Source organism: Arachis duranensis, chromosome 6, assembly GCF_000817695.3.
Source record: "Arachis duranensis cultivar V14167 chromosome 6, aradu.V14167.gnm2.J7QH, whole genome shotgun sequence".
Classification (NCBI taxonomy): Eukaryota; Viridiplantae; Streptophyta; class Magnoliopsida; order Fabales; family Fabaceae; genus Arachis; species Arachis duranensis.
In genome coordinates, this window is record NC_029777.3 from 3,237,085 (window position 1) to 3,256,273 (window position 19,189).

A 19,189-nucleotide genomic window follows, 5' to 3' on the forward strand; every position below is an offset into this window, starting at 1 on the left:
TTTTCCATATGAACCCACCACAAAATTAAACATCATCAATGAAAAAAGGATTTTGACCTGAAAATTAATTAGGGATTCTAACTTATTTTTTAATTATTTTTTTAATTTTAAAATAAATAAAGTTTTAAATTTTTTTATGTTTTCAAAAACTAATTTATATGTATTTAAATTTTTACTTATTTAAATATTAAGAAAATAATAAGATGATAAATTAGAACTCTTAATTATGGTAGAAGACTTATTTAAATAAAATTAGTCTTTTATTTAATTTGTTGTCCAAAACTTTATCCGTATAATGATTCCTGCTAATGATGGTATAAGATTTTGATGTTATTGTTGTTTTAAAAATTCGATCCTTAAATATAAGATAAATTAATCACTTATTCCTTTAAACTTTATAGACAGTTAAATCCTGTTTTAGCAAAAATTAAAAGTTACTATTTTTTGCATTTTTTAAGAAAATGTTTGGAACTAATTTCTCATTTATTTTGTTAGATAGTTATTTGTCTAATATTCTAAAAGATTAGGAACTAATTTGAAAGATCACTTTGTTATTATTTATTAATATATGAATAATAATCTAAAATGCGTTGAATATATTTAAAAAAAAGTAAACACATTGAAATTGCGGTTATGTAGTTTGGTATTTTATTACTTTTAATAGAACCAAATTAAACAAGTTATCATATAAAATTATTAATAAGTTGTTTTATTTCATAATGAATATTAAATAGTTGATATAAAAAAACAAACAATAAATAAATAGATATTTTTTATGAAAAATGTTAGAGAATCAATAGAATTTTATTATTTTTTGTCAATAATATTTAAAAATTTGAATTAAAAATATGTTATTAAATTATTAAAATAAAAAAATTAGGCTGATCAACAAAAATAATAACAAAAACTAATAAATTTTGTTTGGACATTTCTCATTTCTTAACATCATTACCCAAAAACATACTGATTAGTGTATTGAGATATCCAAAAAGAAAAATAGAGAATAGTTCAAAGCATCTTGCTTGCTCCCTGGAGTTACAATCCTATGTGAACCTTTTCTGCAGAAGAAAGTGAGATTTATATATATTAGAAGTTATAAATATAAATTTAATAATGATTATTTTTTATTTTATTATTTTATAAATTCTTCAATTTTAGATAGGGGTAACAATTAGGGGTGCACATGGGTCGGGTGAAGCCGGGTTTGATGTGACCCAGACCCGACCCGAAATATATACCGGGTCTATTTATTAGACCCGAACCCGACTCTAAACCCGATGAAACCAATACACTTTCGGGCCACAATTATACCGGGTGAAAACCGGGCCGTTAACATTACATTACGTTGATACCTTCTTGTAAACTAGTATGTAAAAATATCCAAATTTCCAAGGCTCCAACCATTAGTTAACATGGTAAAATTCACTTAGAAAAATATAACAAGAACCAACCATTCTTCAAAATTAAAGCATAATCACAATCAATATTAAATCATAACTACAATCAATACTAATATTGTCTAATAATACCAAATATTTAAATCAATACAAATAACACAATCTTATGTATTAGTCTAAATCTTATGCATTCTAAACATAAAACATTAACTTATAGTCTTATAATGACTAATAACACAAAATATTAAGGTTTACAATACTTAAATTCCACATAAGAATAGTCATGATCCATCACTAATAACACAAAATATTAATTGTGTATGATGACCGGGCCACCGGGCCGACTTCGAGTGACCCGAACTATGGCCCAGATCATACCCGAAATAATGACCGGGTCTATTTTTGAGACCCGTACCCGACCCTAAACCCGATGAAATCACTCCAAATTAGTTCCTAAAGTGTTCGGGACCGGGCCGGGCCTTCGGGCTGGGCCGGGTCTGTGCACCCCTAGTGACAATGGGGCGAGTAGAGGCGGATTTTTGCTCTACCCGACCCCGTCCTACCGTACAACAACCCGCATAGAATCTGTCCCACTTCTACTCCGCGGATAGTAAAACGTTGAACCCTACCTCGCCCTTGCGGGTGGGACGGGTACCCGGCCTTATAATTATTAAAATTTAATAAGTAGAGACGGATATTATCTAAACCCGACCCCGCCCCGCCTTTTCTAAGAACCCGCCCCGCTAAATACCAGCTCTGATACGGGACGAGTAATTATCCGCCTCAAGCGGATAGAGACGAAGTAGATACCCGCAAATTCGGTAGTATTGTCTTCCTTAATTTTAAAAGCCCTTTCTTTTTTTTCTAATTTGATAATATTGGTTTTGGATGGAATACTCTATAAGAGGATATTTAAAGGAAAAGAAATATGAGCATCAGACACAAATGAAATGCGAGACAATAATCAAAGGTGTTTACCTTAGTACGATAATAAATTTACATATATTGATACATAAAAATATGAATAAATAATAATATGACATGTGAATAATTAATTAATCACTCTAGCTTATGTCAATTAAAATAAAAAAAATTTATCTAAAAAAAATTTAGTACATTTACATGAGTATTTTTTTATATTAAAATAAAAAATAAAAAATATTTTTGACCTAATTTAAATTAATGAAAAATATTTTTTTATTAAATTTTTTAAAAAATTTAAATATTTTTTTATGTTAGACAAAAATTATCCTTTTAAATTAATCAAATTGTTTAATTTTACAGTTTCAAAATTTAAATAATTTAAAAACAAAAACTAAAACACATTTAATTATTTATCTATACTAAAAAAATTATTTCAATCTTATTGACATTCTCCATGAACCCTAATCAATCATTCATACAAAAAAAATCTAAAAAATACTAAAAAAATATCATATTGTTCTTCGTTTTGCTGGTTCTCACCCAACCTTCATATCTCTTCTCTGTCGCTAGTATCTCTTTCTTCTCTTCACACTCGTCTCTTCTCTCCGGTAAAAATGACGAAGAAGCTTTATCCACGGCCCTGCCAAGGTCACCACAGCATTTGCGCACGCCTCACCCAACTGAAGAGAATGTCGTCGCGTCAGAGATAGAGCGTCACCGTCTTTCTCATTTCAGAGAATGTTGCCGTCTTTCTCATTTTTCATCACCGTCGTTAGTCTCTCCCTTTTCGTAACGTCTTTTCTGTGATTTTAATTATTATAGTATTGTTGTGAAAAAAAGAAAAAATACGAAATAACTATAGCAAATACATAAGATGAATTAGTTAATTACAAATAATTTTGCATCGTTTGAGCTAAGAAAGACAAATACAATACATAGTATGAACTAAAGTGTGTGATTGTATTATTATTATTCTTGTTTCTAAACAATCTAATTGACAAGGATGTATTTGGATATAAGGGTTGAATCTTAAGTCATTGATGCCGAATTGGTGGTTAAAAATCTGAAAAATGTTTTGTCTATTCTTCAAATTTGTTAGTATGGTAACATCAATTAATTTTAAGTAATCAAATATTGTTGACGATTTTATGATGTATGTGTAACAAATACCAGGTTCTAGTTCATGTGATTTTCTATGTCTATATATTCTTTTAAACACTTTAATTTCTCTCGCGGTCGGATTAAGCAGAAAAGAAAAGAAAAAGCATTCCCAAATTTTATGTGTTCTTGCACTATAAGAATTTGATGAATTTGCGATAAATTTTTGCGAAAAATATTTTTTGTCACTAATTCGTCACTAACTTGCGAGGAATTAGTGACGCACTAACGACAAAATTAATGAACAATCACAAAATATCCGAATTAAAAAAAAAGACTGATTAGCGATAGATTCACGAGTAAGTTTGTTTATCGCAAATTGACTTTTGTAGCTAAAAAAAGAGCGGAAAAAATTTTCTCGCTAATTTGTCACAAATTAATTAGCGAGTAACAATGTTCTAACAAATCAGTCACTTAGGGGTTCAATCGAATAAAAGTAAAGTAGCGAGGAATATTATTGTCACTATTCCGTTGCAAGTGTTTGATATACAATTAGCGGGAAACAATTCACACACTAGTTCGTCGCTAAATAAATTTTGTGCAAAAAGGCTAATTAGTGAGGAACAATGTTATTAGCTAATCCGTCACAAAGACTTGAAATGCAATTTGTGATGGACAATTTCCTAGCTAATTTGTCACCAAAGTTTTTATTTTTGCTCATTAATTTGTCGCATAATATTGTAAAAATTCAAAATTAGGATAGCGACAGAAATTAATTGTCACTAACTCGTCGCAACGGATAAATCATTCAGCTAGGGAATTGTTTCTTGCTAATTAGTTGCTAAATTGGAAATACGGATATTGAGCGCCTAGGGCTTCCCTCCTAGCGAAGATCTATGATTCGGCCCAAATCTGTGAATTTCATGTATCTTTTCTGTGAACATGCATGGGAAGTACACTGAATTAAACAACCTTTATTTTCGGTGTCTACCTTAAATATTTAAATTTAAGTTATAAGTTCTGAAAAAAATTTAAAACTTACCTGTGGAAAGGACTATTCCTATTATTCAGTGCAGTGGAACTGACAACACGGTTGACCTCACTGAGTTTAATTTCATGAGGGTCAGAACATCAACTATAGATGTCACCTACTGAACATAATGTAGTATAAGGAAGACTCAATCCATCATCATTGCAGCTCCTAATCTCTAATTTATTATCTATTTGTCTTCAGTAAGTAGGTCTCTAACATGTTTATTATAAATCTCAACCATTTGAACATAAATGTCATATGTCATAATATCTTTCCTGTCATTAGACATTCAAAACAAATCGTTAAGAGTAAGATAATTGTGTTGAGGAGATAATTTTAATTAAAATCATTACCATGTTTTTCATTACGAAGAGAAGCAGCAAAGTTTTGATCAATATTTTCTTTAGATTTTAAGATGCAATCAACCAGTAGCTTCACAAGTGATTCTATATTTTCCTCTGCATCTAATAGAGTAATTAGAAAGAATATAATTAGATGAGTATAAAGAATGCTTTGAAATCACTTTCAGCAACAGTTTTTTATCACTTGCAACCAAAAGAATATATTTCATATCAGCACATGATGCAAAATTAGATACCAATATATGAGCAAGACTGAGTGATGATAAAAACCTTTTTGTTTATGAAAATTACTCTCAACAGAATGCACTTTTTTCATTGTGGTTGACAAATCCAATCACTTACATGCATCGGAAGGAAACGCAGCTGCGGCTCTCGAATGAATTCTACTGACTAACTGCATAAGTAATGGAGATCTTAAGTGCCTATTGGAGGATCCATTCTCACCATTTTGAGAGAGAGAGAGAGAGAGAGAGAGAGAGAGAGAGAGAGAGAGGAGCAACTTAGGGAACCTTGTTGAGTGCAACGGAAACAACTTGGAGCCGTCACGCAGGCGAGGGTCGACCATGAAAACCTAGAGAAGCAGGGTTTGGACGTCATCTTCGCTGAAGCGGAAGAGACCGAGGTTCTTGCCGGTGGAGGCTCCAGCAACCAGCAAGAACTCCTCCGACGGGTTGCTGAGCATGTACACGGAGAGGTCGTGAAGGAATAGAAAATCGACAGGAAGGTCGTGCAGAAACTGAGTTCTTCTTCTTTTCCAGAGATAAATAGGCACAGAGAGAAAACGATTCGAGTAGAGCTTCATTTTCTTCTTGGCCAAACAAAGTTTGATCAGAGAAAGAAGAGCAGAAAGGTGACGATGGAGTCTTCTTCTTCTTTTTCCAAAGAAAAAGAACACTAAATCTAAAGAAGATCAAACACTTTTTTATTTTTATTTTATTTTTTCATATATTTTTTTGTTTTGAGCTTTTATTTTTAAATTATTTTAAATTTAAAAATATAAAACTAAAATTAATTGAATCTTGATTAATTTAAAAGAATTAGAATAGTTTTTGTCTAATATAAAAGAAAAAATATTTAAATATTTTTATAAAATTAAATAAAAATTATTTTCTATTTTTATTAAAATATAAAAGTGATTTAATAAAAGTATTAATATGATATGTATTTAAAAAAAATTATTGATGTAAAAAATATAATCTACGTATCATATTTTAATTAATTTATATTTTTATTATATTAATACATATAAATTTATCATCGTACCAAAATAAATCCTATAATCAAATTTTAGCCTCAACTGCAACATAGTCATAGCTTATAATTTCCTTATTACATGAGATTAATGATGTCGTATGTAATACTCAGACATATTAAAAAGATGAAGATATAATTAGCGAAAAAATGATGCAGAAACAGAAACAGTGGGTGTTGATTGTTGAAAGTGGAAGATTAATGGCACGTCTACCTCCTCTTTATCAAAGAGAGTCTATTAGAACAATTTTAAAGAGTTAATATATTGTAAAGTAGCCATGACATGTCAACTTGCCGTAACGGTGCAACTATATTAGTAGACTAGTAGTTAATATATTGTAACCAATAGGCAATGAATTAGAGGATTGGTAATGGTCCCCCTTTCAAACATGGGCATAAATGATCCATCAAAATATCTCTTATCATTATAATCGAAAGTGAGCCAACCAAGTTAAATTAGCCTAATAGTTCACTAATTCCGCGAGTAAATCCTCATTTTAGTTCTTGAGATTCACGCAATTACTTGTTTTGATCCCTGAAATTTAAAATTACCTATGTTGATTCTTTAGATTTAAGTCCAAGCACCAATATGGTCCCTCAATTCTTTCCATGCTGAGATTGCACCCTCTTTGCCATGCTGGATGATGAGTAAATGACATCATTTACTTTTGGCGTCCAAACAAGTTAGAAACGAAGAATAGTAGAGGTAGAAAAGAAGACAAATACTTTATTTTGGGTCTCCATCGTTTCTTTTCTCTTTATATACAAAAGGATGACATTTCTGACTTGTTTAGGTGCTAAGGATGAACAACGTCATTTACCCATCATCCAATGTAGTAGGAAGGGTGTCATCTGAGCACTCCGTTAGCCTAATCATCACCGAAAAGAATCGAGGGACCACATTGGTGCCTAAACTTGAATATGAAGGACCAGTATAGGTAATTTTAAATTTTAAGGACCAAAATGAGTAATCGCGTGAATCTCAGGGACCAAAATGGATATTTAGTCCTAATTCCGCTTAATTAAATATGGAAAGTTCAAATTGCAATAATCGAAAGTAAACCGATGTAAGTTGAATTGGGTGAGATTCAAATTTAATTCATAAAAATTAAATTTAATTTATGATTCAAATTATTAATAATTAAGTTTATTTGTAAATTTTAAATTTCACCATTTCTGATAATTAAATTTAAATTGTCTATCAAAATTTAAAAAAAAATCTTATAATCAGAATATTTTTGAGAAAAGACAATCAGAATAGTTATCTAGACATAAGTCATAAGGTTAGTGACATCATACCCTAATTATGTTAGGTTGGTACCACACAAAATCAATTTCAAATGGTTCAAAAGGGAGGAATATTGTTTTATTTAAAGTTGACAAATGAGTAAAAGTATTATAACATTTCACAACAAACTAATTTCCAACTCTCTTAAATCACTTGAAGTTAAGTCCAGCTGAACTCAACAAGTCACAATTAGACTATGAAATTACCTCCAAGTTTAAATTCTTCATTAAATTAACATGGATAACTTTTTTCAAAAATAAATCTGGTTACAGAATTTTTTTTAAGTTATAAGTTTTTTTTAAAAAAAAAATTACATAATTTTTTTCAAAGTTACAAGACACTTTACAATATTTGTTATTTCATTATAAACGATATTTCATATCCCTTAATCGCTTAAAACTCATTTTAACTGACCTCAAACAAGTCACAACTAGTTTATAAAATTACCTCCCAACTTTAAATTGTTTATTAAACAAACTTGGATAAGTTTTTCAAAAATGAATCTAGTTATAAGATTTTTTAAAAATTACAAGTTCTTTTAAAAAGAATTACAATATTTTTTTCAAAAATTATAAGACACTTTACAATATTTATTATTTTACAAGAAACAATATTTTATATCTTTTATTCACTTGAAGCTTATTCTGATTAACCCCAATAAGTCATAACTAGTCCATGAAATCACCCCAAGTTTAAATTATCTATTTAATCAATTTGGACAATTTTTTTTTAAAGATAGGTTCTTTTAAAGGGAATACATAATTTTTTTTCAAAGTTATGTGATACTTTGAATATTTATTATTTCATAACAAACAACATTCAACATTCCTTAAACAGTTGAAATTTATCCTAGTTGACTCAACAAGTTACAACCAGTCAATAAAATCACCCTTAAGTTTAAATTGTCCATTAAATCAACTTGGCCAAAATTTCTTAAAAGTGAATTTGGCTATAGCATTTTTTTCTGAAATTATAGGTGTTTTCAAAGAAAGTTACAATATTTCCTATTTCACATTCCTTAATTACTTGAATCTCATCTTTGATTGATTTCAACAAATCACAACCAGTTCATGAATTTAGATTCAAAATTCAAAAGACAAGCCAAGGAGACAATAACCTCCTCCAACTATCAAGTTTTTCTTATAAATTATACATAAATTTTATTTTAATCTCTCTTAAAATTTTTATTCTATTCTTTGTTAATTATAAAATTTTTTTTGATCCCTCCTTAAAAGTTAATCTAACTCTGCCCCTACAACTTAGATAATTTTTTTCAAAAGGGTTCTGGTTATAAGATTTTGCCTGAAGTTACATTTTATTTCAAAAAGAGATAGAATTTTGTCCAAAGTTATAGGATACAGAATCAAGACCTATGATTTATGAATGAACAAATAACCTTCAACTATGCCCTGCCTTGCATGGTCGGTAAAAATTCCTTAACACCTTTTCTGTGGATAATAAAAAGCACAACCCATGAAGAACCCAAAATGGCATTTTACCAAAAACAACAGTAAATACTCAACTCGATCTTATAAAATGTGATCCTTATGTTACAAAGTCAGTTAAATAATAACAAAAATTAATTCTGTGAGAGTTTTATTTATATTTGTGGGGTTTTAAACTATCCATAAATTTTTTTTAACAATATAACTATGACTATTACTACACCACATTCTTCATTTTCATCGTTATAATTTCTATCTCTATTATTTCTATTGTGTAATCATACTTTATCACTTCGTTATCTTCTTTACTATCATCATCACCAATACAAATATCATCAACATTAATATTATTTTATTTAATTTTTTGTGTCAATGTTATTTTTTTCTTTAAAAAATTTTTGTATTGTAATTTTTTTTCTGCAATATCATTTTTTTCTCCATTTAACCACCATGGATGAAAAAATTTTTAAAAATAAATTTATTAATAATTTGTAAGAGTTTAAAATCTCACACAAATTATAAATCAAATCCCCACAAATTAATTTTTGTTACTATTTAACAGATTTTTTAATAAAAAAATCGTATTATCTTAACATAAAAATTAAAAAGATTGAAAATCAAAGTGTCTTTTTTTTTTGGACAATAAATATCTTATCTTTGATAAAAAATAGACAAAAATTAAATTGAATCTATACTCTTAAAAATAATATTCCACGGTATTAAATATTCAGGTTGTGATAACTTGAAATAACTTAATAAAAAAAAATCATTGGTTAGATCACCATCAAAATTAACAATATTACTAACTATTAATTAAATCAAAGAAATAAATTTAATTTTTATATATTATTAATATAAAAAATTATACAAATAACTAATTATATGTTAATATTATCATATTAATAAAAATAATAAATTTTTTAAATTTCCTAAATATCGGGTCGGATAGGAACCAGATCCGAATGAATTTGGATCGTAACATTGTAATTTGAGATGTCAGTGTCAGTTCTTCTCACTGCTTCTTTGTCACCCATACAAATACCCACGTCTGACCCCTTTCCCATAATAAATAAATAAATTTATAAAAAAAAGGAGCAGATATAACGAAGGGTCAAAACTCAAAAAGTATCAACCAAAAACACCAATCCGACGGTTGAAAACCCACCATTCTTCATAGATAACACCGATAAAGTATTTTTTGTTGGTTAGAAAAAAACACAATTTCTTTTTTTAAAAAAATAAAATAATTTCGCAGTGGCTGCCCTCGCAGCACCACACTGACACACACCCACGTTTCTCCCTTCTTTACTCCAACAAATTAAAAAAAAAAGAAAAAAGAAAAAACTAAAAAAAAAAATGGAACCTAATGACAACCAACTCAGCTCCTACTTCCACCAACAACAACAACAGCACCACCACCAGCAACAGCATCACCACCAGCAGCACCACCAGAGCGCCGCCGCGCCCTCCGGCGTGGGAGCCTCGACGGCGGTGTCGCCGACCAACGGCCTTTTAGGGAACACCGATGGGGCCCACTCGCACATGTTGTACCCTCACACGGTGCCGTCGGCGGTGTCGTCGCAGCTGGTGGAGCCACCGGCGAAGAGGAAGAGAGGTCGGCCTCGCAAGTACGGTACTCCCGAGCAAGCCCTCGCTGCGAAGAAAGCCTCTACGACGTCATCTTCCGCCGCTCACTCCTTCTCCCCAACCTCCTCCTCCTCCGCCGCAAAGAAATCCCTTCCTCACCAGCCTCGTGCCTTGGGTGGTTCCTCGTTTCCTTCCTCCTCTTCCAAGAAATCGCACTCCTTTGGTTTAGGTCAGCTTCTCTAATTCGATTTTCCTCTCTGTTGCTTTGTTATTTTACCAATTCGTAGGGTTTCTATTTGCGATTCCGTTAGCAAATGAGGGATTTCTATTGTGTTAGTTAGGTGGATGAGCTTAATTTAAAGTTTGGATTTTTTTTTTTTTTGGCCCTGCATGTTTTTGTTCGACGTGTTGGGCATATACCTCTGAAAAAGCATTGCTTTTAAGTTTTAAGAGCTGCTTCTTATTCTAAGTTTCTGGTGGTTAATTGAATATTCCTTTTATGGTTCATAATTGAATTGGTCTTGGTCATTGTTTAACCCTTTATTTTTATTAAAATAAAATGCATTATTGCTTTGAGTTCTGAGTTCTCATTTGGTGCTTTTTAGAATATATTATTATTCTATTGCATGACCAAATTTTTTATGCCTGGCTGGTCAACAGAAATTGGCAACTGATGATCCTTCTTAGCAGTATTGTATTGAAATGTTAGTACTAAAAGTTTTAACTCTGCTTAATATTAATTTTCTTGGATACACCGCAACAGAAATGATATGCTTCCTGCGAAACATGATCAGTCTGATGGAAAAGACGGATTAGTAGTGTTCATACTGCTGTATTTCTTGCTGTCTGTTTTGTGCACATAGTATTTCATTTTTTTCACTTCAAAAGTCGAAGGAGTAAGAAATAATAGTTTGTGCTTCAGCAACTTAAACAATATTCAGTAAAATAGTTAACATTTTCTTTTTCCTATATTGGCTTCATCTTAAATCATTTTTTAACAGTTAACAGTATAGAAGTGGTTCACAATGAGTGGATTTAGCCACAGATAGTGCTAGCCTTGATCTAAGTAAGGAAAGCATGAATTATATGTGTTGATGGCAATGAATGCCTTCTGATTTCAAGTGTAATGGAGTTCATATGTTTGCTGGTGTATGCTACTATGTTATGCTTTTGTTTTCAATTTCACATGCAGAGTCAGACTTTACCTTGGCCTTTTTGCCCACTTCATGGGTGGTTTATTAGATTCAGTGGAGAAACTTATATTTAATCACTTGTGTGAAATGCCATTTATTCAGTTTCGAGGTTGTGCAGCTTATTGCCACTAATTTGTTAACAAAGTCAAGTTTGTGGTTTATGCCATCAATGTTGAAAATTTATGAAAATTCCATACAAAAATTTGGCATTCACTTATTTCTTTTGCAATTATTTCGTGTTTCCTCAAGAGTAGTGGGTGAAAGTAAACTGTGAATCCATCACACCATCTTACAAACTAAACAATGGTATTGAGTGCATGGTAGAGTCTAGACTTTTATTTTGATGCTTCTGTTGTCAATGGGTGATGCAGGCAATGCAGGACAAGGCTTCACTCCGCATGTCATTGCTGTAGCTGCTGGTGAGGTATGCATCATTCTCAGTCCCGGAACATTTGTTTCTTGAATTTTAGATTTCTGCATCTGCTTGCTGCACATGGTGAGTACGTAACCTGTGATTATAGCAGACAAAATTGGAGCCCCATAGGTTTAATAAGCTTATATACATCTAGGCACATCTTGCCTGACAACCCTTGGTGCACAATGCGCATAGATACCAACCATGTTGTATGTACTATCCATTGACTAGGCTCACCATTATAGTGGATTTCTTTCTATTCTCCACACTCCTTCCTTCTCCCTAAAGGAAAAGGAGAAAAGAGAAAATCTTAGCTCTCCCTTAGTCTTATCTCCATGGTTATTCCTACTGAGATTTCAATTGGAGAACTGATCTTTCTTATCAATCACCAGTGTCTCATAGAGACTCAACTTTTTTCATGTGACTTCCTATGTTTATGTTTTATTGCTGATTTTAGCCTTGTAAAATGATACTTTCTTGGTAGATTAAGTTTTAAATGAGTAGTGAGTTGATGGGAGGAGATTTGATTAAATAATGTGGCAATGTCTCTTGTAATTGAGAGGGTGTATTGGGAGGGGGCATTCTACTGAAACTCAGGAACCCTTTCTTTAGGGGACACGCATCACAGCTCACAACTGGTCTATTGACAATTGATTGCAAAGTTAACCAGGTTACACATGCTTAATGGGGCCATCGATGGATCCAGGTGAGGCACAATTGGTGTGCCTAATAGCTACAGCTAACCTTTGACTGAATGATGTGAATAGTCACAGGGTTTAATTAATATGTCTTGATTTATAACCTATGTCCCATTTTTTCTCCTTCCATTTTCCTAATTTTATTAAGTTCATCTTTACTCTGTTCTGTGATGCTTCCATAATTTACTTGAACATGTATTCAACAGGATGTTGGCCAAAAAATTATGTTATTTATGCAACAAAGTAAGCGTGAGATGTGCATTTTGTCTGCATCTGGTTCCATATCCAATGCCTCTCTTCGTCAGCCAGCAACCTCAGGAGGCAACGTTACATATGAGGTAAAATATTGAGCACTGTAATTTTGTCACAGATCCCTGTACTTCAAATGATCTTCGAAAGGAAATGCAACCATTGCAACCTTTAAAATCTGATTTCAGTTTCATTATGCAAATGGCTCAAAATCTTCTTTGTTCTCTTTTGATTTTTTCATTTTATTCAATATTTTTACTATTGTCACTAAATTAGGTGATTAAATTTTGCACACTTGAACTGATCTCTAATAGAAATGGCAAGGCTTTTTTCTCCCTCAGTATTTTCTCAATGTTCTCAATCATCCTATTTCTTTCTCCATTGTTAATTATGCATACACATGCATGTGTTTATGGGTTGTTTGTATAAATGCAAGAGCTATGGAGAGTAGTCTCATTTTATGTTGATACCTCTTGCACCCACTTCCTGTTAGAAACTTGGTCTTCACTCTTTAATTACCTTAAAGAGTACAGATAACAAGAAGAGCCTCGATTGGAACTCTGTATATTAGGTCTTGAATACTAACTTTTAAAGTTAGTGCCAATGAAGCCGTAGTTATAGTACTATCATGTTACTACATTATCACTAAATTATTAAGATATTGATTTGTACATGAACAATTACTAAATATGTGATTAAATTGATCTTTACTATTTAATTGCTTTTCTTAATTGAAAAGGCTGTCTTTTCATTTTTAGATTTTCATATTTCAGTCCCTCATAGTACATTTATCTCAGCTTTATTATATTTAAGTATTTCTTGCTTTAATATCAGGGTCGGTTTGATATTATTTCTCTTACTGGTTCCTATGTTCGTAATGAACTTGGAAATCGATCTGGTGGTCTGAGTGTATGCTTATCTAATACTGATGGGCAAATAATTGGTGGTGGAGTTGGTGGACCCCTTAAAGCGGCTGGTCCAGTTCAGGTAATTTCAGGACTATGGATGAACTTCGTAGGTGGGATATACAAGATTTTGTTTCTTCGCCTTACATCTTTCTTTTCTTTTACCTTTATCAGTATCTTCATCCTTTCTTTTTAAAGAACTTGCATCCGTGAGTGTTGAGACATACTCTTCTTCGCATGTTTGCATCTATTCTCAGAACAGAAATGTGATTGTACTTTTTAGTGAGAGAGGAGGAGGAGAAAGCGCCCGTGGGGGGACAACATCTACGGTTGTCCTTGGTTAGAATAAAGATAAAGATATAGGAGAAAATGTTAGAATGAAAAACAAAAATATATGCGTTGTCAAATTTCAACCTTTATTACTTTTGTGCATACTATTTCCTCTACTACCAAGCAGTCTGATATGAAATACTCCATGAAGTCACTTTTGTTAAATGGTATTCACTTTAGGTTATTGTCGGTACATTTTTTGTTGACTCCAAGAAGGATAGTGGTCCTGGTGCAAAAGGTGATGCCTCTGCTAGTAAGTTGCCGTCACCAGTTGGTGACTCGGTATCGAGCTTAGGTTACCGCCCAGTTGACTCTACTAGTGGAAATCCAATCCGGGGAAATGAAGAGCATCAAACTATGGGGGGAAGTCATTACATGATTCAACAGCTTGGTTTGCACATGACGCCTCCCCGGTCAACAGACTGGGGAAGCCATCCGGAATCAAGAAATTCCGGCTATGAGATGACAGGTATGAACCCCAGAGGTGTCAGCAAAACCTACACACTTTCCTTTTCTGTGGTTTAAGGCAGACATTTCCTGTGTGCAGGAAGAACAGGTCCGGGGGCCCACCAATCTCCAGAGAACGGGGGCTATGACCAGATCACTGATTGAGATGACACATGGATTTAGAAGCGCCAATGTATGATATCTCTACATATACCAGCACATGTTGTCAAGTGGTGCCATTTATAGTATTTGCCATCATCTGCTGAGGACCGTGGCTTCTGAGAAATAATACTCAACTCAGCTCATGCTTTTGTCCTTAATATGTTCTACCATGGTGGTGATGATGTATTTAAAAATGAAAATCAGGGTTGCTGGCTAATACCTACCTCTTCAATTTTTGCGGGCGTGTTAGCTTTTGCTACACCAGAACAAATAAGGTTAGATATGTGCTGCTTCTTAGATTAGTTTCTTTGTTATACTTTCATTCCAATTGCAATCTTGCATGTTGTTCAAAATTCTGTTCGAGCATATATTATTGTTGTTATTATTATTATTATTATTATTGTAGTTCATCATTGAATAAGCCTTTTTGGAAAGTAATGAGTCCTCTTTTTCCCTTCTTGATTCTATTGTTCAAAACCCCTTATCTTTCCTTCCCTTTTCCACCGATATAAAAATGTCAAAAACATTGCTTGAAAGGCGTGGAAACCATACAAGGATCCTTGAGAGGGGTTTGTTTTTGGCCTACTAAGGCTGCTGCCAGAGAGTTTGTGACAAAGGTTGAATGTTTGAGATGTATCTATAAATCAATTGTAATTTTCAATGTTGGCCAAATTCAAAAACATAATTGAATGTATTTTGAAATTATAAAATTAAATACTTTTTAGGATAACCTCAATTATTTGAAAATAAAAAATGTATCTTGAAATCATCTAAATGTTTAATTGATTATGAAATTAGACATAATCAAATATAATTTGTTTATTGAAAGCAAAGCACGGGATGACCTTTGAAATATTGCGACTATTTTGTAACTTTTGGTGGTTTGAACTTTGAAGAACGTTGGAACAATAGTGGTGATATCTTATCTGTTGAAGTATGGATTGATTCCACGTGCCCATAGCGATTGGCATTTGGCAATGATGAGATAATAGTTATCGGCAATGTGTGGTGGTTTTCTAGCGGGCGCCGGCGGGGCTAGTAAAGATAAGGAAACATAATTTAGAGGTAAATATCAAATCGTTATCCGAAAGATTCTGACGTCCAACTGTGAAAACATGACGTCACAGTGAACAGAAAATGCTGATGTGGTCGTCAGAAGAGAGCTTCGATGGTGGTAGAGAGTTCCAGCGATGGCTACGTCTACATTTTCGTTTACTGTGACGTCATCTTTTTACGGTTGGTTGATTTTGTCAAATTTTAAAATATTTCGGGGACTATTTTGTCAATAACAAAAGTCCGATACCATTTTATTAGCGCTAAAATCTTTCGGGTACAAATTTAGGATTTATCTCTTTCATAGAAACTAATTTAAGTTTTGGATGAAATCAAACTATTTTAAAGATGATTTTTTATTGAATTGATTTTAGGTTTAAATTTGTTCAAATATAAATTAGTCTTAAAAGTCATTGCCAAAGAATGAGAAATAAAAAGAAAAAAGTTGAAATGTTTGAATATATTATATTTTCAAATGTATAGAGAATCAGCCTCTTTATAGATGAATTACAGAAATAGAAATAACTATAAAATAAGAAAGAAAGGAAAAATACTAGTCTAAAATAAAGGAAAGATTTATAATCATAAAATTGCTAAAATTAAGCTAAACCAGAAAAGCAAAAAATTTATAATTAATTTTATTTACATAAAAGATTCATGAAAGGAATTAGGAATCTAATTTTTATTTGATCTAGTCAACACTCCCCCTTAAGTTGGCTTGAAGATATCATTCATTGACAACTTGCTTATTATGCTATCAAAATCTTCTTGGGTAATTTTTTAGTTAGAACATCTGCTAATTGTTCAGTAGTTGGAACATATGAGATGTAAATCTGTCCTCTCTCAATCTTTTTCCTGATAAAATGCTTGTCAACTTCAACATGTTTAGTTCTATCATGCAACACTAGATTATGAAAAATAGAAATTGCGGATTTGTTGTCACAATACAACCTCATTGGTGGAGAAATGGAAACTTTTAATTCTTGTAGGATTTTCTCTACCTATAGTGCTTCACATATTTCATGAGCCACTACTCTAAATTCAGCTTCTGTACTACTTCATGCCACAATACATTGTTTTTTACTCCTCCAACTAACCAGGTTTTCGCCAACAAAAGTACAATACCCAGATGTTGACCTTCTATCTATGACATTCCCAACCCAATCCGCATCTGTATAAGCTTCTACTTGAAGATGTCCATGCTTTTTGTAGAGTAATCCTTTCCTATGCAACCCCTTCAAGTACCTTAGGATTCTAAAGACAGCATCCATGTGTTTTTGACTAGGTGAACACATAAACTAACTTACCATACTCACAGCAAAGGCTATATTCGGGCATGTATGGAATAAATAGATTAGCCTCCCTACCAACCGCTGATATCTCCCTTTGTCCATTACATTTTCTAGTTCAGCTGGCTTCAATTTTAAATTGGGCTCTATAGGTGTTTCAGCAGCTTTACAACCAAGTAATCCCGTCTCTTTTACAATATTTAGGATGTACTTTTGTTGGTTCATAAAAATAGCTTCCTTAGACCTTGTAAATTCAATTCCAATAAAGTATTTTAATGAGTCAAGTTCTTGGATTTTAAATGCTTTGGCAAGTTTCTCCTTCGAATCTTTTAGCCCCAAAAAATCATCACCTGTCAGAATAATGTCATCCACATATACAATTAAGATGACAGTTTTATTAGCTGCTGAATGTTTATAGAAAAGTGTATGGTCAGCTTGGCTTTGAGTATAACCAAGTCCCTTCACCACCATTCCAAGTCGTTCAAACCATTCTCTTGGGGATTGTTTCAATCCATAGAGAGATTTTTTTAGTTTGCACACTTTATTCCTTCCTAGTTCAGCCTCAAATCCAGGTGGAAGTTTAATGAATACCTCTTCCTCTAACTCCCCATTCAGAAAAGCATTCTTTATATCCAATTGTAATTCGCAGCAAGAGATAAGAGAATCCGCAAAGAACTGAGTTTAACAACTGGAGCAAAAGTCTCTCGATAGTCTACTCCATAGGTTTGTGTATATCCCCTAACTACTAACTTAGCCTTATAGCTCTCTATGCTTCCATCAGCATTGTACTTGATGGTAAAAATTCACCTGCAGCCAATCAATTTTGTATTCTATGGCAGATCTACAATCTCCAAAGTTTCATTCTTCTTGAGTGCATGCCACTCTTTCATCCTTGTTAATTTTCAATTGGTATCATCTAGTGCTTCCTCTATGTTCCTAGACTCAAACAAATTTGTAATTTTAGAAGTAAAAGTTCGATATTTTTTAGAGAGATTTTGGTAAGAGACATAATTGAAAATAGGATGGTTGGTGTTGGTTTTGAGTACCTTTTGGTGCAGGTTCTGATTGTTTTTTTCTAAGGGCTATTGGCAAGTTATTATTAGAAGTGACAATTTCATATTTATCTGGAAGTTCGTACTATAGTTGGACTATCTTTTGGGTTTTCAGATTGAACTGGTACAGAGATGATGGGTTGATCTCTAGTCTTCTTGGGATATTTCTGAACATAACACCGAAGCTCATTTTCTGATTGTGGTATTTATTTTCCTGTTTGGAATCCAACTAATTCTGGCACAATTTTAGAATTAGTTTCCACATCTTGTTTTGCAATTGTTTCAAAATTTACTTGATTAGTGAAAGTTGTATCCTCAATATGTAAGATAGGAGTGGGTAAAGGTTCATGCAAAAAAATTTCTTCCCTTAGATCTTCTCTTAAAGAGAATTTTTCTGAAAAAAAATTTTATGTTCCAAAAAAGTAACATCCATGTTTACATGAAATTTTTTGGTGTATGGATTAAAACATTTATAACCCTTTTGACTTTGGAAATAACCAATAAAAATGTATTTTTCTGCTCTTGAATCAAGTTTATTTCGATATGAAGTTGTATATAAAAACATAATGCAACTAAATACTTTTAAAGGTAAGTCAAAATGCAACCTACTTGCTGAAAAATTATTTTTAAAACTATTCAACAGTGTGCAGTAATTTAACACACATGTGGGCATTCGATTTATGAGATAGGCTGTTGTTAAGACAACATCTCTCCATAAATATTTTGGAACATTATTACCCTCAAACATAATGGCACGTGCTACTTCAAGAAAATATTTATTCTTCCTTTCAATAATGCCATTTGGTTAGGGTGTATTAGAGCATGTAAATTGATGTTGAATACCTTTCTTTTAAGAATATAAATAAAAAAATTCAAAAACGTTTGTTTAAAAATGTGAAAAAACTCAACATTTTCTTGTATTATATATAATATTTTGAATAAAATGCATGTTTACAAATATTTAAATAAAAAATATATTATGTAATAATATATTTTTAACAAAATTAACTA

General features: G+C 32.1%; 1 protein-coding gene across 1 annotated transcript; it reads left to right on the top strand.

The window, feature by feature from the left end:
* Positions 1 to 9,982: 9,982 nt before the first annotated feature.
* On the top strand, positions 9,983 to 15,188 carry LOC107491998 (AT-hook motif nuclear-localized protein 14). The gene is made up of 6 exons (XM_016112947.3): positions 9,983 to 10,614; positions 11,950 to 12,002; positions 12,898 to 13,029; positions 13,775 to 13,927; positions 14,356 to 14,644; positions 14,723 to 15,188. Exons 1-6 carry the CDS (start codon positions 10,155 to 10,157, stop codon positions 14,785 to 14,787), a joined length of 1,152 nt encoding a protein of 383 aa, XP_015968433.1. The 5' UTR covers positions 9,983 to 10,154; the 3' UTR covers positions 14,788 to 15,188.
* The last annotated feature ends 4,001 nt before the right edge of the window (positions 15,189 to 19,189 follow it).